The sequence below is a fragment of the Apis florea genome, unplaced genomic scaffold (assembly GCF_048593485.1).
Source record: "Apis florea isolate Af1SG1 unplaced genomic scaffold, ASM4859348v1 contig_2492_pilon, whole genome shotgun sequence".
Lineage (NCBI taxonomy): Eukaryota > Metazoa > Arthropoda > Insecta > Hymenoptera > Apidae > Apis > Apis florea.
Window position 1 is genome coordinate 5,854,100 of NW_028256593.1, and position 26,892 is coordinate 5,880,991.

The 26,892-nt window shown below is 27.6% G+C and overlaps 4 protein-coding genes and 1 long non-coding RNA gene across 10 annotated transcripts; 2 read left to right on the forward strand and 3 right to left on the reverse strand.

Annotated features, from left to right (window-relative positions):
- Positions 1-1,804: 1,804 nt before the first annotated feature.
- Positions 1,805-8,343, forward strand: LOC100871110 (beta-glucuronidase). 4 transcript variants are annotated; one of them, XR_015291431.1, is made up of 12 exons: positions 1,818-2,090; positions 2,893-3,022; positions 4,064-4,251; positions 4,594-4,692; positions 5,038-5,214; positions 5,688-5,920; positions 6,230-6,509; positions 6,706-6,980; positions 7,091-7,352; positions 7,470-7,768; positions 7,850-7,988; positions 8,064-8,343. XR_015291431.1 is itself a non-coding variant. In XM_012488920.3 (12 exons), the coding sequence occupies exons 3-12, from the start codon at positions 4,081-4,083 to the stop codon at positions 8,246-8,248; spliced, it is 2,010 nt and encodes a 669-aa protein (XP_012344374.2). In that variant the 5' UTR covers positions 1,818-2,090; positions 2,893-3,022; positions 4,064-4,080; the 3' UTR covers positions 8,249-8,343. The 4 variants fall into 4 exon arrangements, 2 of the variants coding, with proteins under 2 accessions (XP_003695444.2, XP_012344374.2); XM_012488920.3 differs by having other exon boundaries at positions 7,470-7,658; XM_003695396.4 differs by lacking the exon at positions 2,893-3,022 and having other exon boundaries at positions 1,805-2,090; positions 7,470-7,658.
- Positions 8,344-8,620: 277 nt separating this feature from the next.
- On the reverse strand, positions 8,621-10,022 carry LOC100867329 (zinc finger HIT domain-containing protein 3). 2 transcript variants are annotated; one of them, XM_003695365.4, is made up of 2 exons: positions 9,578-10,022; positions 8,621-9,062 (listed from the first exon to the last, which is right to left on the reverse strand). In XM_003695365.4, exons 1-2 carry the CDS (start codon positions 9,646-9,648, stop codon positions 8,723-8,725), a joined length of 411 nt encoding a protein of 136 aa, XP_003695413.1. In that variant the 5' UTR covers positions 9,649-10,022; the 3' UTR covers positions 8,621-8,722. The 2 variants fall into 2 exon arrangements, with proteins under 2 accessions (XP_003695413.1, XP_086761834.1); XM_086905708.1 differs by lacking the exon at positions 9,578-10,022 and adding an exon at positions 9,454-9,549 and having other exon boundaries at positions 8,621-9,051.
- Positions 10,023-11,483: 1,461 nt separating this feature from the next.
- On the reverse strand, positions 11,484-13,129 carry LOC147657969 (uncharacterized). Its single transcript, XR_015291432.1, has 2 exons — positions 12,707-13,129; positions 11,484-12,605 (listed from the first exon to the last, which is right to left on the reverse strand). It is a non-coding gene; the product is annotated as an uncharacterized LOC147657969 (long non-coding RNA).
- Positions 13,130-18,658: 5,529 nt separating this feature from the next.
- LOC100871346 (uncharacterized) lies at positions 18,659-23,344 on the forward strand. 2 transcript variants are annotated; one of them, XM_086905711.1, is made up of 7 exons: positions 18,659-18,861; positions 20,438-20,913; positions 21,892-22,120; positions 22,304-22,446; positions 22,527-22,656; positions 22,742-22,924; positions 23,036-23,344. In XM_086905711.1, the coding sequence occupies exons 2-7, from the start codon at positions 20,530-20,532 to the stop codon at positions 23,200-23,202; spliced, it is 1,236 nt and encodes a 411-aa protein (XP_086761837.1). In that variant the 5' UTR covers positions 18,659-18,861; positions 20,438-20,529; the 3' UTR covers positions 23,203-23,344. The 2 variants fall into 2 exon arrangements, with proteins under 2 accessions (XP_086761837.1, XP_086761838.1); XM_086905712.1 differs by having other exon boundaries at positions 18,703-18,861; positions 22,304-22,440.
- Gle1 (Gle1 RNA export mediator) lies at positions 23,276-26,857 on the reverse strand. The gene is made up of 9 exons (XM_003695397.4): positions 26,555-26,857; positions 26,289-26,406; positions 25,927-26,208; positions 25,263-25,664; positions 25,060-25,150; positions 24,663-24,959; positions 24,297-24,601; positions 23,840-24,218; positions 23,276-23,769 (listed from the first exon to the last, which is right to left on the reverse strand). Exons 2-9 carry the CDS (start codon positions 26,319-26,321, stop codon positions 23,507-23,509), a joined length of 2,052 nt encoding a protein of 683 aa, XP_003695445.2. The 5' UTR covers positions 26,322-26,406; positions 26,555-26,857; the 3' UTR covers positions 23,276-23,506.
- Positions 26,858-26,892: the final 35 nt, after the last annotated feature.

Genomic DNA, 26,892 nt, shown 5'->3' on the forward strand with positions numbered 1-26,892 from the left:
CTTGAATCTCAAAGACACTTCTTCAAAGAATCATCTTTAAAACTACATAAGAGATGGCGTCAATTCTTACTTTATCTTGCTTTTAAAAGGCAAGCATCTCTTTGATACTCGAAAGATGACACTATTCTTCTGAATTCTTACTCTGTCTTTATCATATTTCTACTATTTTTTATCCTTTCTTTTTGTGTTTAATTTGCGGCAGTCTAAAGATGGCGTTGATTTCACAATTTTTTGTTTATTTTTGTCCTCTTCTTGTCTTATTATTTGTTCTATTTGTTCTGTAAAATTTATACACAGAAGAGGCAGTTCTAATTTGTTTTCTTAATTGAAAAATCTTAAAAATCTTAAATTGTGTTTTATATAGATACATATTAACATTTATAATGTTTATAATAATATGTATAAATAAATTTAGCATTAATTAATAGCATTATATTTAAATTTAAATTAAAAAAAAAAATCTTTCAAATTCATAATATTTTCATTACATTATAATAAAAAATATAAACATAATTTTTAATTCACAAATTCATGAATCATTCATAGATAAGTCTTTTTGATATAACAATTGAAAATTTTCTATTTAATTTGTTAATTTAATTTATTTTATAATAAAATATTATAATAAAATAATTTTTAATAAAATAATTAGCAATTTGTAGATTTTTACTTAATTTCGTCTCTAACGATTGACAAAGATCTATAATTTTTAATAGATAATTAGATTAAATTAGATTAGATTAGATTAAAATAGAACGAGAATGATCAAATAAATTTAATTGTCAGAACTATTTAAGATTACAGCGATGAATAATTATGCAAACAAGTAATATTCAAGATTTCTCCGCAATGAAGAACATTAATAATAAACTGACTGTCTTTTATTTTACACAAAATTATACCCTACCATCAATATACCGCTGGAGGCGTGACACGACAAGATCAAAATTACCAGTTACGCACTTACACGCTTTGAAGAACGTATTCAAACGTACAGATGAAACAAAAAATGATATTGATATTAAATACTTAATATATGATACTTGCAATCATGTATTTTTGAAAATATAATTAATTTCTCTTTCTTCTCTTAATAAATATACTTTTTATATTCTATCTTCTTAAATGATTTTTTTTTAGAGAAAGATGGATATATAGTAAATAGAAAAAGTTAAAATAGCACGTTGGTTTACTTTTTAAAAAAATTTATCTCGTGTCAAATAAAATAAGCAATGATAAAAATTGAAACAGTGTTATCGCAATAACGCAATCTTGAAAGCAACAAAGATAAAACAAGTATTGAATAAGAAATTCACTTTAAAACAACTGTCAACGAATTACTTTCTGTTTACACAAAATATTAATTTAAGATTTAGTCAGAATCTTAAGACGCTTAAATTAAGATATCTAGCTAGCTGATTACATTTTAATGATTCAATTTCGTCGAAACAACCGTGCTATTACTTCACGACTAGTGGATAATTAGATATAGTAGTTAAAATGGAATACATCTATGTAAATAATTGCGATTTTTTATTTATCCACAACAGTTTAAAATACATCGTCGAACGATTTCGATTATTATTTACGAATTATTACGATGAAATTTTTTATTGAAATAAAATATCAATTTTTAAAACATAAAAAAGTAGAAAGTAGAAAAAGAAGAAAAAAATTCAACGTTAGAAATCGATGTTTACGATTAAATTTTGCATGAGAGAAGTTATGCGTTTACAGGAATATCCTACTATAATACAATGTCCCCGCCGATTGATCAGGGACACCCGATATATAAAAGCAGACCAGTCGGTTAGCGAAGCACAGTGTAGTCCGATGGGATAGGTATAACAACACAACATAACCGAATCTCTGGTTTAGTGGCGTGTAAGATCTCGACTCGACGGTAGAGAACGTGTCGGATTAAAACAACACGGCGACGTCGCAATGCTGAATTAACCGCATCCTAAAACACAAATTTAATTTTTCCTTTTTGCGATCGTTGGACAATTAACAATCGATTTCACCAGTTTTTACGTGCCTGTGATGCGAAAATTCGGTTCGACCAAATTTTTAATCTAACGACAGCAAAGGTGAGTGGTGCATCTTTGAATCTTACTGACTCGAAATGCGTGGAAATTTAAACTTTTTCCCTCGCTCGAAGAGAAATCGAAATCTTCGATGTTTGTAATACATTAACGTCAAACCGTTAAAATTAACCGTGAGAGAAAACAATTTAATAAGGTTAAGCACCTATACGTACCTGTTAGCTTCGAATAAAGGAACAAACTGTTTGGTATGTAACGATGTCACTATTCTTTCACAAGCACGTGCTTCTTTTGTTCTGGATCCAATAAGTCAATAAGTTACAAATTTTTGTGCAAAGTTCAACAGAGAATCGTAATTGTTTCTTCGCGACATTTTTCCGTTTTATTCCGGATATAAAATACGAATTGAAAAATTTGAAAAATTATTCTTCTAATTATCTATTAATGAAAAAACTAGTATGAAGTAAAATGATTAATCGCAATAGAAGCAAAAAAAAAAAAAAATATTCTCGCCAAGAATTTTATTTTTCTTTTGCAATCGAAAATTAATCTTTTCTTTTGTAAATATATAATTGTTTTTTTTTCGTTAAAACTTATTTTAATATATTATTTGAAATGATATTTTGTTTGTTTGCGAGATATATCTATATACGGTATATGAAGGTAGTATGACAATCCTTATCGAGTTATGGAATAGAAATTAGCGACTCGACGATAGAGAATCCATAGGTATTTGCAAAGCATGAGTATATTCCGTGGCATTATTCTGATATGGTGCGAAAATATCATTCCCATCCCCCATAACAGATAACAGTAATCGTTAAATTCTCGTAATGTCTATTCGAAGAATTAGGGACAGCACCGATGCTGTATATGTGCGACACGAGGAAACGATTTGATGCTTTGGGAAGGGAAGTCTGCTCTCGTAGGAGGGCACCGTGCCAGGAAGCCGATATTGCTATGAACGAGACCCTACGGTACACACCAGTTACACCTATTTTTATATTAGGTTAACGATACACCGTGCATTAGACTCAACAACAATTTCATCTTGTTTGAAAAACGTGAATATGAAAATAATTGTAATCTTATCTTTAATAAAAGATAAGATCCTTTGATAATAATTAATCGTTTTAACGCAAATAAAAATCGATCGAAGTTGAGAGAATATGAAATCTTTTTATTCGATTAAGACAGCAGTTTACCTCTCGCGAGTTTACCTTCATATTTTTCTCGTAATATCTCACACAATACGTAACCAATTTTACACGTTTTCATGGATTATAAATAACAACTTGAAAATGCTTCTCTTCCTTATACGCTTATTTGTTTTGTTGCACTATACTTTTCCTATTTATCTTTTACGCAATTAAGTCGATGGAGATTAACTCGCATCGTTTTGTTATCATTTAAATAACGGAAATAATTTTTTAACGTTGAATATATATATATATATAATATAATTGTTACATAAGTTTTATCTTTTTTTTTTTTTTTTTATCTTTTCTATATGTCTTACCGTGGTGATCGTCAAGTCATATTATAGGAATTTTCGTTATTATAAGGATATAATTATTTAATATCGACTAATAACGCATTTCAATAATTCATTATCAATATACAGTGCGTTTATCTCGTTGGTAAGATCCCCTTTGACCATCGCATGCATTTGGCTACTCTTAATATATATACATATATAAACAAATAATAAGAGGAAAAATTAAAATGATTTGAAACGCATATCTGCGATGCGCGTAACTAACGTAACATCGCGACAAAGAAAGGCAAAAATTTATCATCTATCGCTTCTATCATTCTCATTCTAAAGCTTTTTGATATTTAATAATAAAATATTACGTATTAATAAAATTTTGTTACGAATAATTTTAAGAACAAAATATTCTTAACGATGCTGAATTGAAATTATTTAAAAATTAATAAATTTCTTATCTTGTTCAAAGCAAACAAAAATATACTTATCGATGAATTTTGATATTTCATCTTCTCTTTCGTTTCAGAATAATTGGCAGGAAAGATGTGGTGTCTAGTTTTCCTTTCAATTAGCGCGGCGATGGGCGGAGAATTGGGACCAGAATTCGAATATCCTGAAACACCGAATATAGAATATTCGCCTTTACCACGGGAAGAAGAAGCACCATCGCCTCTTCCTGGAATGCTTTATCCACGAGAAAGTGAATCGCGAGAAGTAATTCTTCAAATATTTCTTCGTTGTGTTCATCATCGATCTTTTTTTCATAAAATATTTATTTATTTATTTTTCTTTTTTTTTCACAATCTTACTTATTTTTATCACAATTTTTATCACAATCTTAATTATTCAAATAAAACGGATAAAACGCGCGTATATTATATTTTAAAAAAGATTCTCGCTTCAGAATTAAATTTTATCTCACCGGATAATGTGACGAATAATGTGAAATTGATCGATTGGAAAAGTAATAATTTTCGTTAATGATGCGAAAATTTAAAAACTTTCGAAATCGTTTATTTAATTATCAAATTAATGACTAATCAACTTTTCATTAAGGTGAAATCATTGGACGGTATGTGGGATTTTGTGATTTCTCCATCGGGAGATACGCTTAAGGGTTATAAAGAAGCATGGTTTGCAGACGAATTATCAAAGGTATCGTAAAATTGATCGTATCGATTTCGACTTATCGCTAGTGAAAATTCGTATGTTTTTTTCTCGATTTGAATAATTTACAAAGCGATATTAAAACGAATCTCGTAATTACAATTGGAATGGAATTAAAGTTTGAAGAAAAATTAATCGTAGATTTTTCGATCGAATCGCGTAATTTCGCTTCATTTCGATTCGAAATGAATTTAAAGTGTAAGTGATAACGCGTTCCACTTATTCCAAAGTAGTTGTTCTCGTTGCACGAAGATATGATACTTGAAGCTTCGTAAATATTAATTTTCACAAAATGCCCTCGTTGTCAACGAGGGATTTGCTAATGCAAATTAGGTAGGAAAAGTGATGCAAATGCCTGTTCCCTCCTCGTATAACGACATCACAACGTCCAGCGAATTGAGGGATCACTTGGGCGCTGTTTGGTATCAACGAACCTTCTTCGTGCCTTCCTCTTGGCGAGAGCAAAGGGTCTTTGTCAGATTTGGCTCCGTACATTATCTCGCACAAGTGGTAATTATTTTATACTTTTTTTTCTTTTAAATATCTTTCCAATCATTTGTCTTTCATCGTGATTTCTTTTTTTTTTTTTAGTAATTATTAATATGTTCAAATATATATCATGAAATAATTGCTTAAATTTTCAGAATAAAAGTACGTTGAATTTTAAGGTTTTTTCGCACAGAGACAAAGTATTATCGATAAGTCGGCATACATGGATAATAGATTTGCAAAATAATTTCCTCGCAAATTTCATCATCGAGATTAACACTTTCGTTTACTTTCGTTACTTGTCGTCAAACGATTCTTCGAAATTGTGCAACTAAATAAAATCCTCGAATCAGATCGATTAACGAGTATATCGATTAGAAGCATTTCGCGTCACATCGTTTAAGATGGCGTTGAGAGCGAATATGAAAGAAGAAAAATTAAGATCGTTTAAATGTTTCTCTTTATATACATAACTACTCCCTTTCACGTTATAGTGGATAAACAATGACTTTGTAACTAACCATGAAATCGGTCATCTTCCATTCGAAGCCGAGATATCTTCGTATTTGATTTACGGCGGTAAAAATCGCATAACAGTTGCAGTTGATAATACTTTGCTTCAAACCAGTGTCCCGCAAGGAAAAATTGTGGAAACTGGTGTCGATAATGGAACGATACACCTGCAAACTTACACTTTCGACTTTTTCAACTATGCCGGCATACACAGGTGAGAATATTCGTTTTTCTTTCTTTCTTTTTTTTTTTTTTTTTTTTTACATCGAAATCTTCGATACATTCCGATTCGACGACATTTTTGTTTTTTTTTTATAAAATATTCAAACCACTACTGGTTGTAAATTATTTAACGATGTTATTTAAAAAAGAAAGAAGAAAAAAAAAAACAAAAGTAGTCGTTTCCTGAAACGGAATAATTTACTTACAATGAAGAGGATACGCGAGTGAGTTCACCGGCTTTCACGCGGCGAGATATTAGATAAGATAATAAAAATGTAAATGCGACCTTTTTAAATTTCAGGCCCGTTTTGTTGTACACAAAACCACGCGTCTATATCGAAGATATAAGCGTGAGGACGGGACTAATGGGTGATATCGGTATCGTGAAGTATATAATTGAGCCAGCAGGTTTATACGAGCACGAAATACCTATCTGTAGAGTAAGCTTACTCGATGCCAAGGATAATTTAGCCGTGCAAGAACCTATTTACGGATTTTCCGGCACTCTCAAAGTACCATTTCCTAATCTTTGGTGGCCTAGGGGTATGAGTTCTAACCCTGGATATCTATACACGTTAAAGGTATCCATCTTTCCACTTTTCCCAAACTTTTTTTTCACAATCAAGATCAATCAATTTGAGGAAAAAAAGAATAATCGAAATATTTATTCTATTTTAATTTCAAGACAATTAATTATCTCCTCCTAAAAATATAATATTCTTCTCATCATAAGATTCTTTTCATCGTGATGAACCGTATATTGTTGTATATTCGAAGGTTACGTTGTCGGTGGTAAATGGAACCAAGGTTGACGTCTACAGGCTTCCAATTGGTATCAGGACGTTGACATGGACGAATACGAGTTTGCTGCTCAACGATAAACCTGTGTACATGCGGGGATTCGGTAAACACGAGGACTCGATACTAAGGGGGCGGGGCCTGGATTTAGCCACTGTTGCCAGGGACCACGAGTTGCTTCGATGGATCGGTGCCAATGCTTATAGAACTAGTCATTATCCTTACAGCGACGAAGTACTCGATTTGGCGGATCGGTAATGATTACGTTGATCTTGACGTATGAAAAGATGGAAATAAATTAGACTGGTTGCTATTCGATCCCAATTGTAACGTGTCTCTTGTTTTTTATCTCTTTTTTTCAAAGGTTAGGCTTTCTCATTATCGACGAGTGTCCTTCGGTAGATACCGAGAATTTTTCACCGATGCTTCTTTCCCGTCATAAAGATTCATTATCGGAGCTTATAAGGAGAGATAAGAATCGGCCTTCGGTGATCATGTGGTCAATCGCTAATGAACCAAGGACTCAGCTTCCAGAAGCTGGGGAATACTTTAAACAAGTTGCTCATCATACGAAAGCGCTCGATCCTACCAGGCCAATTACCATTGCCATGGCTCGAACAGTTCAGGTTAGGTTATGCATAATGAATAAATCATTATTTATACAAGCTATATAAGCTTGTTGCTATCTTTTTTTCACATTTCGAAATAATTAATATTATTTTGTGAATAATATTATCTTGCAGGAAGATAAAGCTGGGGAATATCTTGATATAATTAGTTTTAATCGTTACAACGCTTGGTACCATAATCCAGGCCGTCTCGATTCAATAACGAATCGAGTTGTAGCCGAAGCTGAAGCATGGCATAGAAAATATAACAAGCCTGTTCTTATGACCGAGTATGGAGCTGATACTATGCCTGGATTACACGAGGTTGGTTATCGTATGTAATTATCGTGTAATTGTATGCACGAGTAAATATAACAAAATGATGAATAATCGAATTCTATAATTTTATATTATATAATTTAAAATCTGTATACGTAAGTTAATTTATATGAAGTTAAATTGTACAATCGAAAATGACATGCTGAAATTTTTAATTTATCGAAAAATATTTTTAGCTGCCTGAATATATATGGAGCGAGGAATATCAGAAAACTGTATTATCTAAACATTTTGTAGCGTTCGATCAATTGAGAAACGAGGGATTTTTTATTGGTGAATTTATTTGGAATTTTGCTGATTTCCGAACTGCTCAAAGTAAGCGACAAAAATATCGGCAAAATAAAAATAATCGTGTGCAACAGTTAAAATATTAACAATTTATATTTGTAGCATATATCAGAGTAGGTGGTAATAAAAAAGGTGTATTCACAAGAGATAGACAACCAAAAATGGCGGCTTATCATCTCCGAAAAAGATATTATTCTCTTCAAAAAGAATTGGATGGTGTAGAAACGCCAACGGATCTCGAAGATTATATTTCTCTTCATTATTCTTTTCATTCAAGAAAGCTATGATAAAATATTTTAATATTTTGCTACTTTTGTTTCAATCATTTTTTCAAGAAGAATTTATTGTTACTTGTTTATAGATAAATATTGTAAAAAAATTATATGCTTGTTTTCTTTTCTCTCTTTTAATATGCAATCTTTATTTTTGTGGAAATATTGCCATTTTCAATGTCGATAACTAATGATAAGATGTATATAAATTATTATCAATGTATTTTTATATTTGTAAAAATTATGTTAAATTTTTGATAAACGTTTTATAAAAAAAAAAATAGACATTTCATCTTTATTCCGTTTCGTGTTATAACAATTTTAAATTTTGATCAATTAAATTAAAGAATTATATTATAAATAAATTATAAATAAAATGAATAAATATTTTATTATATATATATATATATGCATATATTTATTCATGATGATTCATTTAATCATATTATATAATAATATTTAATTTAATATAACATAGATCTATATACATCAACGTGATTCATCATCACTAATTTGAGGTTCAACAACTTTCAAACATGCATCTGCCATTTCTACAAATATTGGTTCAGTCATAGCTGAAGCAATGGCTTTTGTTGGATTTTTATCAATTAAAATACCACGCATTATATTTCGAACATGTGGATTTTTCAAGCATTCTATTAATTCTTTACTATGACGCAATTGTTTCAATTTTTCAATCGAAACTGTATCCTCTGTTGGAAATTCATATTTCTCGCTATCTTTTATATCCTCTGTAACTTTTTCTTCTTGAATTTGGAATGGTTGACAATTACTTTCTTTATGCTTCTTACAGCAACCTACGGAACAACTAATAATAATAGTAATAATAATTAATAAAATAATAAATAAAATTATATAATATTATAATTTTATTTTTACATTTTTATAATAGCTTTAATATTGAATTATTGCAATTTTTATGAACTAATTACACAAACATGTACATATACAACATTTAATATTTGGTACTTTAATATAATTATAACATATAAGTATATCGCATAAGTAAAGTGATTTAAAAAAAACATTAAAATGGATAAATAAATAAAATAAATAATTAAAGAATAAAATAATATTCATAATAGGTTATTGTTTATGTATGTTGTGAATAAATTGTATTATATCGAGTTTTTAAATTTTGTAATATTTAGTTACACGAGATATTATTGATTTAAAAATTATTATATGATTTTACTAACATGGCATTTCAACATATTTATTCAAATTTATTCACTGTTAAAACTTATTATTACGTGTCAAAATTTATAATTTAAATCTTAAATGTGACAATTATATATAAACATAACCTCTAAATATACTTACTAAGGTTTTTTACACACAGGACACTTATATAAACATTCTGTTTTTTCGCATATACAACAAACTTTTGCCATAATAATCTAACGTTATAAATAATTATTTTAATAAGTAAAATTAACTTTCTATTGTTTCTATTTTATATAATTCTTATGACTGTTTATATTTGATCACATGACTACAACTTTTGGTTATGTTTGATCACATGATTTATCCTTAGAGAAAAGCATGTATTACTTTGAATGTTAATAATGAAAAATGTCATAAAACAGTAAACGATAATTAGATACGTGCATTATAAATATCAATCTTTTTCAATTTTCATCAACGAAATATTTTTTTATGCGAATTTTGTTATAAAGTTTAATATTTGTTATATCGTATATCTTATTTAATCGTAATTTTTCTTATAAATTGCTAAAAAATTGTTTCAATTCTAATTAATATTAATCTGAAATATATATATTATTAAAATAAGATTTTATTATTAAAATAAGGTATAATATTGAATAAAATTAAGATTTATAAAAAAAAGTACTTATTTATTGTTAATTTATTTAAAAGAAATTTAATCGTGATTAAAAGAAGAAAATAAATAATTTAAAATACATCTATCACAAATTTATAAAATAAAATACAAATTATATAACATATAATTCAATGTATTTAAAAACGTATTTATTCTAAAACGTTAAAATTTATAAAAATTTACAACAAATAGAATTATTAGAATTATAGAAATATTAGAATACAGAATAAATAATTTCTTAATTTTCAACGAATTAAATTCGTTTGTAATTTTGTATATTTACCATCGTTTTGTTGCTTAGTATTTGATGTCAAAGTTAAAATTCTTATCACGATTCGTAACTATTTTCACGAAGAAAAATTGAGATAGAATTTGAACGCGATATTAATATTTACAGCATTACAGTTACAAATGAACAATTTCTTTAGCATCTAAATAGCTTGATTTTAAAAAATTGTAATTGTGTTATAACATAAAATATTCTATTATATAAATTACACGCATATCGAACAAATATAAAATATAGGATTAATATTAATAATCTGATAGAATAAATTTCGTTTCTTTATTTTACAATCCTTTTATTTCATTGGAATAATAAGAATAATAGAAATTGTTTGTTTAGAAGTTTTTTTATTAATTTATTTTTTTAATCTTTACATACGTATAATTTTATAAGAAGTTTGAAGAATTTTTTAAAAAATTTCTTAATTTTTTTTTTTCTTTTTTCTTGCTCTAAATTATTTCGAGAGAATTAATTATATGGCGTATAAAAAAATTTAATCAAATATCCAATTTATATCAACTTTGAATACATACTTTAAGTTTTATCACTGTATTTCATCTCAATCTCTCCACTTTCATATCGTTTCATGTTTCGAATGAAAAGTCCTAGTTACGAGTGTGAAATTTTTGACGTCGCTCCATAGCACAACAAATGCGAATGGACTTTCTTCCTCGCAAACGATCGCATGTCCTGGCATTACTCGTGCCAAGGTCATTGATTCCTCGAACAGTTCCGGCTTAGTTTCTGGGCCAGGTTAACCGACCTAGCAGTGCTACCAACGTCGACCGGAATACCATGACCAACCGTGACACATCTTGATACGAGATACGAATGCTCCGACAGTCGAATAGTCGGATAACCGGACAGAATCGGATCGATAACGAATCCCGTATACAATTCTATTTTTCGATCCGCACATGTTTTGCAAATATTTCCTTATGTCATTATTCTTTTATTGTTTATATCGTTGTAAATTTACGAATTTTTTTTCCAGCATTATTAGAAGATATTTTCTTATTATATCTAACATCAATACTTTTATTATGATTGTTCGTTTTTTGAGATATTCTATTATTTTTTTTAGAATACACAAATGCTTTAAGTTATAACGATTTTTTCGCTATACTTTAAATTTAATTTTAAATAAAGAATATATACATTGAATTTATACATGTATTAAAAATTCGTATACACTTGAAAACTTGATACGATATATTTCCTTTTAATTAATTCTATATTCATAATTATATAATATCGTACATCAACAATTTGTATGATATTAATCTTATCATTTTTGTGATTTCTGCTTAATTTTAATACATCATAAGTCGAAATTAAATAATTTTTCACTCATAAATATTGAGATGCAAAACATTCAAATAGTAACGAATAATATTTTAAATTAGAATAATAATAATATATTTTTTTTTTAATATTTACGTAATATATAATCTCATCACAAAATGATCTATTTTATTAAATTATCATTATCAAATTTGTTGTTATTGTAAAAAATGATTTTTAATATTATTCACATTTTAAAATTGCACATTTTGCAAAATTTTGATTTCCTATTAGAATAAGAATATATATTATAGAAAAGAAGATACACAATAGAGGATATATTGTAAGTTTTTTTTTTTTTTTTTTTTTAATAAACAAATATCGTGATATCGTAACACTTATTAATTCCATGTATCTAACTTTACAATTATAACCAACTAACATAAATATTTAATAATCTTGTTATAAATTATATTTACAATATTTGTAACATAATTAACGATAATTTTGGCTTGTTCGATATCTTAAATTTTTCGATAATATTATTATAATATGGATAATATTCTCATTGGTGACGCTGTTTGACCTGTCGAGTCGACAGGTCGAATGACGTCAGATGTTGCACAAAGTTAGATGACGAACCACGACGACGATGATCGCGTATGATGACGTTAGCGGGTACAACAAGGCAAGACAATGCAAGATAAGACAAGACGGAACGAAGCAAAGCAGACAAAGTGAGGCGAGGCAAGACAAGGCAGGGCAAAGCAAGGTAAGACAAGGCAACGGCAGCCTCAAGAGGAGGAAGAAATAGCAGGAATCTTGTTTCGTTGGCTTCTGGTTGGCCAGTTCTTTCCAGTACTTCGTAACGTCAACTTCGCAGTCAACGTGCTATTCGTGTCAGAGATGGAGACACTATATCCGCTCGCGACTTCCTATTCGTAAATCGTTCAAAGGGAATGACAGTGGCCCATTTGCCGGTTTCAAGTGCACCATGTTCGAAAACAATTTTACGCGGTTACGTTCATTTACTTACCTTTGTGTTCTTGTATCTTGGTTTCACGTGATCAAGTCGACTCAACTATGTGTACCATTGCACACAGTTGTATATATCTAATTGTTAGCTTTAACAATTAGACAAATCGAATCGAAGGAGTACAAAATTTCAGCAAATTACATCATTAATCGGATGATTGTGCGCTCACGTGGCCAAATCTTCCGTGATATATATGCTATTTCAGATAAGTATATATTTAACACAATTTTGCACACTTCCCGATTATATTCAATTTTTTTTCCCCCCCCAAGACAATTTCTTTGTCACGAATTTATACGAATACGTTATAAAGATAAACGTCTCGTTCCACTCGGAATATTACGTATTACCGTACGTATAACACGTGTGTTTCAAGTATAAATGTACAAACGTCCGCCACCAATTTACTCGACTTATTATCGTGACGCGCCAGATTTAGCAGAACACTTGTTTCAATAAAGTATACGTCACTCGGTAGGTAATTCTAATTTTTACGCTGACGTTATTTAAAACCGTCTCGTGCACGTTTGTTTCCTCGATATAAACGATGCTGTTTCTCTACTCTACTCGTCGGATCATCATTTCGAGATTTCGTTCGTTTTTTTTCTTTTTCTTTTTCTTTTTTTTTGTAACATACAGGGATTCTCTCACGTAGGATTGCAACGAATAATCGAAATTTGTGTCAGCTGCTTCTGTCGACACGTTCTACTTCAGCTTTTCTACTCCGATCCTTTCCGTATCCGGGCTATGAAAGTCGATTATATCCGCTTCGCGATGAATCTTTGAATCTTTGATATTTTGTAACGAAAAAAAAAAAAAAAAAAAAAAAAAACATAGACGGAAAAAGATGTAGAAGTAAGAAAATAAATACTTTCCAAGTTATCGAAAACGATCTTTCGTTTGTCGACTTGAAATGAAAAAGGTAAATCTTGCAAAACGTTTTCACGTCGATACAGTAGAACAATCGAGATTTATTCGATAATTAGGAAGATAATTCTTTTAGACGCGAAGCAAATTTATTAAATCGTCTAATTTAATAATAATTGGATATTAATAGTTTATATTAAAGTGACGAGTTTTTAACGCGAGGAAAATTTACCTTATCAACGTATCGATCCAATGAATTTTGAATATACGATTGTTCCGCTTCTATCTTCTCACGATAAATAAATACATCCACACAGATCACACAGATCTGAATGAGGAGGAAGAGCAAGTTATATTGAATCTACAGTTTGTTTGAAATTTGAAAGAAATGCAAAAAGATTGAATCGAAATGGGGACAAACAACTGCGTTAGCAGTTGAATAACTTTGGAATGCAGCCACGGTCGGTATGCGGAGCATTCTCTCATCCTGTTGCCGTAGAATTGAGTGCGATCCTGGAACGCGGAAACTCGAAGCAACCGCTCCTAGGAAAAGTTCCGATCTGCTCGATAAAGCAAAAAGACTGGACAATCGAACACCTCTCGAAACACCCATACAACGTTATTATCGTGTATATTTTCATTCTTTATTCATTATCGGTAATATTCGTATAATAAAAAATTTTTTATCTTCAATCATTCGATTCGCCTTTCGATCTTTTTGAAAATGGTTAATAATATCTGTTTAGAGGAAACAGTTTATTTCCTTCTGATTCACGCCAATATCTTGTGTTCTGAAATCTCATTTCTGATGATCCCTAGATGATTTCTTGCGTGACGATTTTTTCGAACCGTATATTTCACGCGAGGAAAAAATGGATCAAGCGTACGAAATGTATAGAAAACGACATCGTTGTTTCATTTGCATTTTTTATCTAAGTAACGACTACTTTAACTCGGTATTAGTTATCGAATGAAATGTTGAAAAGGTTTTTAAATCTTCGATTCGTTATACATTTCGTTCGTATGTTCGAAACCCGTTTAAAACAGGTTTAAAACGCTTTAATTCGATTTAAAAAGTTTTAAACAACGTTGAATCTTTTTTCTCGAACGAAGATTTCGATCAAAAAATTTTTCCTTTTTTCATTAACGATTTTTACACGTGTAAACAAACAAACTACGATGAAAGTTAATAAAAAGGAATTACGATACGATGGGGAAGTAATTGAAAAAAAATTAAAAAAAAAAAAAAAAGAAAAGCGATGTAGAGATTAAATTAATTGTAAAATTGTAATAAACAGTTTTGACGTTTTTAAGTTTCTTGTTAAAAGCACTGTCTAACAATTCTATTTTTATAAATTTATAAAAACAATTCCACGTAACGAAATATTAAAATAATTCACATCGTATTTGCAATGATACATACATTAATTTAATTAATTCAATTAATCCTCTAACGAGTAGGGTTAAAATAATGAAATATTTGAGAGAGAGAGAGAGAGAGAGCGCAAACAACGAAGCGAATTTTTTATAGGATTAATATATTTAATTTTTGTTTTATCTTTACGAATCTTTAATTCAAAATTATCATAATCGTAGTGTTGCGTAACGTCACGTGAATCGATTTGCTTTCGCATCGTGCTGACGTTTCGCAAAAAGAAACGCTCGTTAAATGTTTCGTGCGACAATAATACCGTTATTAGTTGAAATACCTTTGTTCGAAGATTGTTGGTGTTTCTTGTTGTCAGATTAAAAGAGATTAAATAAAAGAAAGAATATACATTATCTTATTTAATTCCGATTAATCAAGATCTTTTTCATAAGATTTTCTCATGAACGAGGGGAAAGAAATGGTTTATCGAAATTTTATATAATATAATATAATAAACTTAACGACAGGTTTTGTATAAACGAATCAATTGACGGAATATCGAATATCTGCAAATTTACGAATTTTTACGAACATTCGTTAATATCCTTTTATTAGGAAATTAATCGATTAGAAAGTGAGGGAAAAAGAATTTCGTTGGTTAATTTTTTGTCAATGACTTTTCCGTGAACCGTGGCGATACGATAAAAATGACGCTTGCCAATTGGTCGGAGATGCGCGAATCGTGCTGGAATTTACGTAACACGTGAATTCATAAGTTACGATAATGAGAATGGCGATGACGACAACAACACCGTAAGCTCCCAGCATTTTGCTAAAATTCAACGCGCTTATAATAAAGTAAATCCCCCCGTTTGTACAAATATTCGAAACATTTGTTTAAGTTCGACGTCGATAATCGTGAAATAAAAATCGTGAAACAATTTTTAAATGTAGTGTTGTGAACCATACAGAAATATTCACCCAACTATTTCAAATCGAATCTTTCAAATCGATAATCTCGAAATTACGTTATGTATTACGAATTAGAAATTTCTCGAATGACGTCATAAGTAATATTTACACTCGTGACTACACCTGAACAATGTTGCTGTGAACTACGTTTCTTCTCGCTCTAGAGGATAGAGAAGTGAAAAAACGAAGGAAACGATACAGTTACAGAAACGATATGTAGGAAGGTAATTTTTCGATAACATCTTAATTCGTGATACATTAGAATAGAATCCAAACAAAAATAAAGCAAAGATTTCGAAATTTCCAGGCTAAATGTTTCTTCTTTTACATTATAATATACAGTAAGTGATAATCGTTAATCGGTAGATATTTGTTAAATAATCTCATATATATGGAAGATGATACTTGTTTATGATGAAAACGTATTAAAAAACAATTTATTTCTCGAAATGATGCTTATTTTATTAAGAATCGAAATTTACGGATACAATTTTCTTAATGTTAACATTAAGATCTTATCAAATATATATATATATAAGAAACAGTAAAAAAAATTACGAACTTACAACATCTGAGCAATCCAACGTATGTGTTTATAAGAATGTAATACATATATAATAAAATGTATAATAAAATAACATAAAAATAAATAATTTGCAGATTTTGTTCGTAAATTCTAAAGAAAATCAATTAGAATATCTATTAGAAGTTATGTTGAAGTAATTGAAATAATTGAAATGAATGATCAAAGTGAATATTCATGATTTAAGAAATTTTTTATATAATATTATTATATCTATAAAGTAATAATAATTCCATCAATGTTAAAAAATAATTGTTAAAATTGTTAGAATTATTTTATAAATATAGTCTAATAAAAATGTAAATATTACAGGATGTTACTTACATAGATTTATCTTTATCTATAATATTCTAGATTTTATATTGGCAATTAATTTCTTATTCTCCTTAAGAAACAATTCAATGAAAATAACGAGTAAAATTGAACTAAATTAAATATTTAATCAAATTATTTGATTTATCTTAAAAATTTAACTCAATTTTAATTTTTTAAATGAAATTCAATATCTTCGATTATTAATACGTATTTATACGATATTTTTACTCTCTCTCAGAAATAATTGCAAAATTATTAAATACCAAAAGTTAACAATAAAAATAAAAATTGGGAAATTCTTTTTCTTGAAAACTCAAAAAAAGAAATTTTTTTAAATATTCATAGATATCTAGAAGAAAAGAAAATTAAGATCAAAATTTTCAAGATGGACTTATCACGAGTAGTGTGTCCGGATGAGGTCTTCATCGACCGTGATTTAATTTCATAAGGTCGGTGGGACTTTCGTCCGTTTGCAAGACTCGAGGAATACATCCCAATATAACATCCCTTTAGATAAATCTTACATAAAATATCGAAGGTGACTTATTAAGAATTTCTCTATGAAATTATTTCAAAATGTACATATTATTATTAATGACATTCAAATGAAATAAATATATTTAGAATCGATGGATATTAGAATTATATTTATATTATATATTAATAGATATAAATAGATACGTTACGTATATGTATTTTATATACATACATATATTAGTCGGATTTGATGCAATTGATAATGCAAAGAACAAGTTTGAGGAGCAACCAGTGGGCAAAAAAAAATCAGTATAAATCAAATGTTAAAAAAAAAAAAAAAGAACAATAGTAGTTATTCAAATACACATAAAATATTATTTCTAATTTAGAATAATTTATAAAATATATATTTTTATGATGTAGAAAAAAATCCAATTTCAAGCGTATATTTATTTCAATATTCTTTGGAGAGACACCAAGTTCTTCGAATCTTGAACGCAAAATCTAATCTTTGAAAATTAAACAGTTCAAAGAATTCGTTGTTAAGGATCTATTTCTCCTATTTTTTTTACTAATAAAAATGAGTTATGATGCATCGATCGATGGATTTTCAACAATTGCGATCCCTAATGATTCGTTTCTATTATATCGTTTTAATTAACCGAATTTGCCAAACATCGGTTCTTGATAAAACAAAACAGTTTATATTGGAACAAAATACATTACATAACAATGCGTAATTAAGAACACAAGTATAAATTTTTAATAAAAATATTGTGAATGATTATCTTGTCAAAATATCAAATAATTATTATATCTTAAAAAAAATATTGAAATTTTTTTTATTTATCATTTAAATTTTAAAATTATCTTTCATTTATTATTTCCTGTTCACTTATAGATAATAAAAATATGTACAATAATCTATCATTCCTAAATTTGTTTCTATATTTTAAACATAAACATTTACTTATATCCTTGTATCTTATCTAACTATATATTCATAATTATCTTTTTTAATATCTATAATTTAAACATTTAAACTTTTTTTCTTTAAATATATCTTTTTTATTTATTATATATTTATATGAGTATGAGAACAAATAATATATAATATTTAAAATAACAAGACCTACCTGTTTCTCTTGTTAACCTTTTCCAAGAAAATAAAAGTGTTATTGTTATTATACACTAGCCTCAAAAAGAGCTAATCAACTTTCATAGAAAAATATCATAGAATTTTAATTATTAAATCTTTCCTCGATAATGACGTTATTTCACATTTCATGCAAAAAATGAACAATACGATTATATACAATTTCGTCACAAACATCTTGTCTTCATCCTCCAACCGGTATCACTGGAACCTGCAGTGAAATGGCATTATTTCACTGGAACACGCAGCCATCACGCGGCAATCGACTGAAGATTATTCACAAATGCATAACTGCCCCCAAACTCACGTAAACCGTTCCAAGTAATATTCCAATTATTCTGTCATCGAACGTTTGACAGTTTTCATCGTCGAGTCTTGATTTCAGTGTACTCCATGTATGAGCAGTGAAAAGAAAGGTAATTTAAATTTCGAAATTGACATATAAGCAAATTTCAATTGGTATATAGAGAACCTTTGTTCGATAACTTTGTTATATCAGTATTGAATTATTGTGTTTTGTCGAGGTTAATAAAGTATCTATTAAACAATACTACTACTACTACTACTACTACTACTACTACATATAATGAATAATTCATCGTGTATATTTTTAATGTATATATCCGTTTAATTAAAAATTAGTAAAATAAATTTTATAAAATACTTACTTTGAGTTTGAGTAAATTTATAAATTTATCGACATCAAATAAATATGTTTATCGTTCAATAGATATTATTCAAATTGTTTAATTTATTTAATTTATTATATAAATGTTAATATTATTATTACATTCTTATTATTATCGTAAAATTATTTCAAGTTATTTTATGAATTTGTAATTTACAAAATATATATTTTATTTTAAATATAATGTTCGTTTCCGTTTATTCAATTTATTTATTTAATATATTTGCTTATTTATATAAAATAACTATAAACAAATTAATAACAAATGACCATACAATGTATGTATTTTTTTATTTGATAATATTGTTCTGTGTAGATTGTTATTTTTAAAAAGAAACGCTGATTATACATATGCATAATATATATAATAATTATCGAAACTAAATAAATTACAAATCTAATTGAGATATTATCATTACTTAGGAAATAATATAATTATAAAAATAATATGGAATTTAACCGTCTTATTTTGCATCACTAATTAAAACGAGAAATTAATACCGATAAGATTGCATATAATCGGAATATGTCATTTAAATTCGAAACTCACAAAGTCAACTCACAAATTAACAAACTCACAAACTTCGCACAACTTATAATAACTGTAATGCAATAATTAAAAATGAAATATGAGAAATTTGTAATTATAAACACGATCTTTGATTATTCTGAACGTTTAACACGAATATATTATAAACACATATATTGTAAACATTCAATTCTATATAAAGATTTATGGTCTGAAAAAAAAAAAAAAAAAATGTTTCGTTATTACAATTTCTCATCGTGTAAAATTAAAATTGAATACAACATAAACGTCTATAAAGAGAAAATTTTTAAATTATTAATCGTCAAATTTTTTAATTTCTCTTAGTTCAACAAATTCAGAAAAATTTAGAGAATACTTAATTATCATATTTTTGATAACAGATAAATTTAATACTTGAAACTTTTTTTTGGGAACGATAGTAGATTTTTAAAAAAGGAAAAATTTTTCAACAACAACTGTTGATCAAATATTTTTGGATAAAGAAAAAAGAAAATGTATCAATTTATAATCACGAAATATAAAAGAAAATAAATATCAAATTAAAATGTTATTTCACGCGTCATTGTAAATTTAAAAATTTCTTCCAATTATCGTATTGCACGAAAAAAAAAAACATTGAAATGTTTCTTTTTTTTTTTCTTCTAAAATCATGCAAATAAAAAAAACTATATGAAAATTAATAGCATAATCGTACTCTGCGTAACCGCGAACAGGAAATATTTATTAATTCGTAGCATTTTTGCATATGTTGCAGCATTAAGAATTCTAGAATTTTTCTATCATCGCATTGTAAAAAAAGTTAATAAAATTATATAAGGACGCAAAATTCGCAGGAAAGGAAAAAAAATGTTATCTAGAACGAAAACATCGTCAAATAAATCGGTTCAAGATGAAGTGCATTCTGAATCAAAAGAAGCTTCAATAATTACCAAGAAATTAATACATACTGCATTCGCTTCTATTGAAAATTGTCAAATGCACAAAAACAGTGTGTGTGAAATAGAAAAAAATGATTTAAGAGAAACTAAAAAACAGGAAAAAATGCAACTGGAAAATGAAATTTCAAAACTTCTGAGACCAGAACGTCCCAAGCTTGATATCATCGATTTAAAAAATATTGAATCAAAAGTGGAAAATGTTGAAACAAAGGATAATAAATCGAAAAGTTCAAGTAGTATTGTTTTAAATAAAGTCAACGTTTCGGAATGCAAAATGATTCCTATTAATAAAGTAAGTCTTATGAATCCATCCACGGTTACAAAATAATTATTTTCTTGTAATTCTTTTTTTGTAATAATAATAATTATATCTTTTCACATTATTTAATATATCAATAAAAATAAAAATTATTGATATGATAACAATGATATTGAGAGAAATTGTTATTTACAATGGAAATTATAAAGCAGTTATAGCACGATATCGTGAAAGATATCTTGATCATCGATGATCCTAATCACATGTTATCCATCGTATAATACACTATCCGATAATATTTGCTTAGAAATATTAATCAACAGTTTTATTCATGATATTTCGATATCGGTGTGTTTGTAATTATCAATTCTGATACTTGTTACTCATCAATCGAATGCACAATTTTAAAAGTAGTAATATGTATTTCAAAAAAAAAAAAAAAAAAAAAAACCGATATCGTTCATATATCGTGCCTTTTATATTCAATCAAGTATCAAGCGACGATTTCGTTCGATCGAATTCACTTTGCACGATCTTTCATAAAATATCGTTAAAATCATCATATGTTGTTTCTTCTTTATTCCCAAAACTTGTTCGTCGACAATACAAGAAATTTAATCGTTTAAATATAATTGATGATTTAAAATAAAATTAATTTTTTTTCATTCTTTTAATGCACATTTCTTTCGTTAATTTAATTTCCCATTTTCTAATTTTATAGAAAATTTGCAACGAAAAGAAAATTATAATAATATAAATCCACATTGATTAATCCAAACAATAAAATATTATTAGATTCTATCCTTAGATTCTTGATTGAAATATTCTGTTCTATTCTATTATTCAGGAATTTATGATATACTTGTACTTTTTTTTTACCTATTGTGAAAATTCAATTTCTTATTATAATTTCTGATTTACGCGTTATGCATGTAAAATACACTTGGCAATTAAAAAATAATTTATATAAATATTTATATAAGTAACAATTATACAATGAAATATTTTCAGGATGCTCAAGAACTTTCAAATGTTGCTGTTCCTCGAAAATATCCTCCTCTTTCTACACCAATTTTAAATGAACGCCCCCTTGTTTTAACAACGCATCTTGTACCTTCGTTACCTATTAACTTGTTCGAAGTGTTTGTAGAAGCAATCGAAGTTGCTACTGAGAAACCAGTGGTACTATTATACGAACCTAGAAGTGATAGACCGATCGCAAAAGAAATTGCAGATATTGGTATGTTATTATATTTGACTATCAATTTATATAATGAAGAATAAATAATAATACTAATACTATCTTGAATAATTTCTTTTGTGTACGATTATAGAGCGACATATATGGTTATTATCGGTTACTCTGACTATTTACTGTTTCACAAGTATAATATGTAAGTATAATAATTAACATTTTTTTCAGCTATTTTACCAGCAAATAGGGAATGGGAAGATGGTAAACTTTTACCCGTCAGTTTCTCTTTCGAACATCATCTCAATAAAGATAATTCATCGTGTGTTTATGCTGATGTTATTGTTGCTTCAGACCGTGCACAACATGTACAAGTATAATATACGATAAAAAAATTTAAATATGCGTTACAATTAAAAATATAAATATATTGATTTGAGAATTTTTTTTATAGGACATAATAGATTTTCGAGGTCATAGATGTTCTCTTCCAGATCGGAAAAAAAATACCGGGGCAGCAACATTGTTATTTAATTACTTATATACAAAGGGTGAAAATCCAGCCTTTTTCGGAAATATTCTTGGTTTGTATGTTATAGTAAAATTATATTTCTTTTATTTTCAATGCATTATAATGCATGTTAATTAAATTGTAAATTTAATTTTTAGATGCCGATACACAAGTTGCTACTTTACAAATGGTTGCAGGAAAACAAGCAGAAATTGGAATTTTAGAATCTCCTGTCATTAAGTGTCATAAAAACACATTACCAGGAATTGATTCTCTTCATATTTTAACAAGTTTAGGACCTTTACCACCTTACCGCATTATGGCACGGAAAACACTCTCAGGTATACAAGACAAAGAATAATTAAAGAATAACTAGAAATATCTTATATTCGTGTTTTAGTCTTTTTTCAAGCTAATATTAATTTACTTTAATTTCCATTCCATGTTTGCAGATATCCTCGCAAAAAAAATTACATCTTATTTGTTAAACTTAAATCAAGACAAAAAATGGATAGATAGATTTGCTCCTTTTGGTGTTACTGGATTTACTAAAAATTTTGAAAAATTATACAATTTTGATGGCATAAAATCTGTAATTACGAGTGTACCATACTACTAAAAATCATATTATTGTTAGTTGTTGTATCAACTTTAGATATACTATAGCAAAACTATACATTAATCATTTAATATTTTTACACTTTTTTACATTTTTTATTTTTTATGCGTTGAAAGTTTAATAAATAGATATGATATTCGAATAATGATTTTTTTATATGTACAAATTAGTTTAAAATTCTTTTTTTATGAGAAAATTCTCACATATTATATTATATATAGACAATGATTTACGAATATTAATAACAGCTAAAAATTTACAAGGTACATAATTCAGATTAAATAATTAATTTATAATACTGAGATCACCAAAAATCTGGAGGAAGTTGACCATCAGGAGCAGGTATTGAACCTTTACTTAAACTATTTCGCAAAAATTCATCTAATCGTACCAATGGACCACTGCCAATACATCCTACATTTTTCATACGTGGATAATACTCTTCCGATAATAAAATTAAGAGTTTATGGAATTGTTTTGGATAAGCAGTCCATAATGTATTTCCAGCAACTTCAAGCATATCCAATAAAAGAGTTGCACATATATCTGATACTTCTTTTCGTGGTTCTGAAACAAAAGTATAACAAATTACAAAAAATTCAGTATATTCCATTATTTTCCTAAATATTCATATTACCAATATTTAAAATAGCAGCCAACCATCGCCATGCATTTTGAAGTCCGTGTGGATTAGTTTTAGTAATTCCTTTTCTTTGAATCGTGATAGTAATAGAAGCATATAATCTCATTAAACCAGACATTCTTTTTAAAAATTTATCATGCTTCTCAATTGTACCATCTTCGTCATATTTGTAACCCATTAATTTATAATAATCTTCATTCGATTGTCCTACCATTTTTGGCATAAAAATAGGAACCGTAAACGGACAAACATTATGAAAATGAGATAAAAGTAAATCACCAAAATCGGAATGATCATTCCAAAGGGCTACAATTATGGCAGCAATAGGAAATGCCATCTTTGGTTTACTCGAAACAAGTGTTTCACCTTGATTCTGTTAAAACAAATTATACATTACACATGTGTTAAACATTTTATAATGTAATAAATTAAATATAAAATTATTACATACAACTATCTTTTTAGCCAAAATATTTTTACAAAAGGCTGCACCTTGCGGATATTGATTAACATCCGGACAAGATTTTCCCATAAGCAAATTATACAATCTTTCGTATTTATCTTTCAGGTGTTGTTGATTAATACCTGATATTGCATTTACGGGTATATTTATTGCTTTTTGACAATCAAATCTAAATTTTTTCGTAGCTGCAGATAGTAAAAATTCATCAAGCATTTTTACATGATTTTCAAAAAATTTTTGACTACTCATGTATGTTTCTAACAAATCTTTATCAACATATTCATATAAGTGATCTAAAAATAAAAACGAATGTAAAATAAAAACAAAAATTAGTTATATCAAAAATTATTTCACCTTTATCTAATTCAGTTTTTGATATATTTTCTTCTATATTAGCAGTTGATGATGTTATTTGTGAAATATCCGAAGATATATTATCTGTTTGTAAATTTCTTTGCTTTTCTTCGTCTCCATATTCTTGAAAATTATTATTTTCTGAATTATTAGTACTTATTCGTTCTGAAATAACTGTTTCAGAAATTGTTTGATTATTCTTAAGTTCTTGACTTTCTGAAACTGGTAATTGAGTACGAGAATGTACTGTATTCTCTGTTCCAATTAAATTTCTTTCACATTGAACATTTATTCTATCTACAAAGTAGAATAAAAAATATGAGAAATTATACGTATATAGAATTTATATTTACATAGACTGGAAAAAAAATGAAACATAATGTATAGAATAACTTACCTATCTCTGATTTAAACATGCCATGCATTTCATCAATTTGATGAATTAGATTTACTATAATATTCAAATCAGCAGATGTTATATCACCTATCTACAAATAATATATATATATATATATTATTTATAATATTTACATATTTAATATATATTACATATTAATATACGCATATCATCTAAGAAAATTCTTTTTGTTTATTTCTTACCTTAATTTTTTCATCTACAACTTTCATTTGAAGATGTAATTCTTCTAATTTTGCGGCATAAGAAGATGATATTGTAAAAGAATTTTTATCTTTAAAATTTTCAGAAAGCTCTATAATATCATGATATTTTTTAACATACATATTTCTCAAAATCATTATTTTTTTGGTCAATTCTTCTTTTTCTTTTATTTCTTTCCTATATTCTTCAACTTCTTTTTGTCGTTCATGTCTTCTTCGTATTTCTTCTTGCTCTGCCATTCTTTCTTCTGCTAATATGTATGCATAATTTTCCTTACTTCTGCGTTCACGTTCTCTAGCCATATGTGAACGTGATACTGCTATATGTTCTTGTATAACTTTCCCATTTTCTTTCATATGTTGCCAATGACGCTCAATTTCTTTCTGAAACAATTAAAATGTCATATTTCTTATAATCTTAAACAATTTAACCTTAATATTATAAAATTGCAGAAATTTTTTTGAATTGAAAAATAATAGAAATATTTCCATCTAAATCTTTACCATTTAATTTACAGCAATTATCAACTAGAGATAATAAATTATAATTATATATTAGTATTATATTTTGTTTATTTATATGTGTAAATTATATTATATAAATATTATCTTTCTTTGAGAATAAATACATATAAATATATATTACCTGAACTTCTTCTTTTCTCTGATATTCACTTTCTAAAAGAATTTTTTTTACTGAAAATGTAATGCCATTATTTTGTGAATGAATAGATTTTTTTGGAATCGTTATATTACAAGAATTTTGTTCATTTTCTATATTTTCTGATTTTTTATTTTCATTTTCATTTGTTATTGAATTAGGACCAATTGTAATTCTATCCACTTCGCCTGAGATGCGAGAAGCTTTTTTCAAAACAGATACTTTAAGAGAAGCAAAATCAGAATTGATATCGTCCATGTTTTGTACCTACCAAAAAATCAAAATGTAATATTATAAAATTATAAAAGAAATAAAAAATTAATTATATTCACAATAATTATACTCACAATTTCATCTTTGGTGCTTACAAAATGAGGCATTTTGTATTTATATTGAAAATAGAATATGACGCACTAAATTTCAAGACATTCGATATTTACAAAAATTTACAAGTGTTATTATAACCTATAAATTTATATAATGCTTGCTCAAATTTATTTGACACGCATGTGTGTGTGTGTGTGTGTGTGTGTGTGTGGTGTACATACACTTTATAAATCATATAGTGATATTACAAAAAATATTTATATAGATATTAATTTAAAATACTAACATTTTACTTGTCACTTAAAAATGCACCAAAATATATATATATACATATATATATATATACCATCTGTTTTTCAAACATATCAAATATTACTTATCAAGAAAGAATTCGACGACTCGCAAATCGCGAGCAGAGTTACCGAAAAATTCTCTATGCCAATTGTTGACCTATGCGTATTGACGTATGACTGGCCTATTGACGTCACAAAGATACTGACGTACTATGTAGTACTATGAAATGGCAAGTAGATGGTATCGCATTTTCATATCAAGCAACCGATCCAGTCTTAATTATTCTACCTCTCCCCTATTACGTAAGTATTTCGATGATGTCACATATAG

Excerpts from the sequence above, each read along its gene's own strand:
- LOC100871110 (XM_003695396.4), top strand. The coding sequence starts at position 4,081 with ATGTGGTGTCTAGTTTTCCTTTCAATTAGCGCGGCGATGGGCGGAGAA. Across the intron at positions 6,510-6,705 it reads GATATCTATACACGTTAAAG|GTTACGTTGTCGGTGGTAAA; the intron begins GTATCCATCTTT and ends GTATATTCGAAG. Across the intron at positions 7,989-8,063 it reads TGATTTCCGAACTGCTCAAA|CATATATCAGAGTAGGTGGT; the intron begins GTAAGCGACAAA and ends TTATATTTGTAG.
- LOC100867329 (XM_003695365.4), bottom strand. The coding sequence starts at position 9,648 with ATGGCAAAAGTTTGTTGTATATGCGAAAAAACAGAATGTTTATATAAG. Across the intron at positions 9,063-9,577 it reads CCTGTGTGTAAAAAACCTTA|TTGTTCCGTAGGTTGCTGTA; the intron begins GTAAGTATATTT and ends TATTATTATTAG.
- LOC100871346 (XM_086905711.1), top strand. The coding sequence starts at position 20,530 with ATGTTATCTAGAACGAAAACATCGTCAAATAAATCGGTTCAAGATGAA. Across the intron at positions 22,657-22,741 it reads CTTTTTCGGAAATATTCTTG|ATGCCGATACACAAGTTGCT; the intron begins GTTTGTATGTTA and ends TTTAATTTTTAG. Across the intron at positions 22,925-23,035 it reads GGCACGGAAAACACTCTCAG|ATATCCTCGCAAAAAAAATT; the intron begins GTATACAAGACA and ends CCATGTTTGCAG.
- Gle1 (XM_003695397.4), bottom strand. The coding sequence starts at position 26,321 with ATGCCTCATTTTGTAAGCACCAAAGATGAAATT. Across the intron at positions 25,665-25,926 it reads AGAGAAAAGAAGAAGTTCAG|AAAGAAATTGAGCGTCATTG; the intron begins GTAATATATATT and ends TAATTGTTTCAG. Across the intron at positions 23,770-23,839 it reads GGCTGCTATTTTAAATATTG|AACCACGAAAAGAAGTATCA; the intron begins GTAATATGAATA and ends CTTTTGTTTCAG.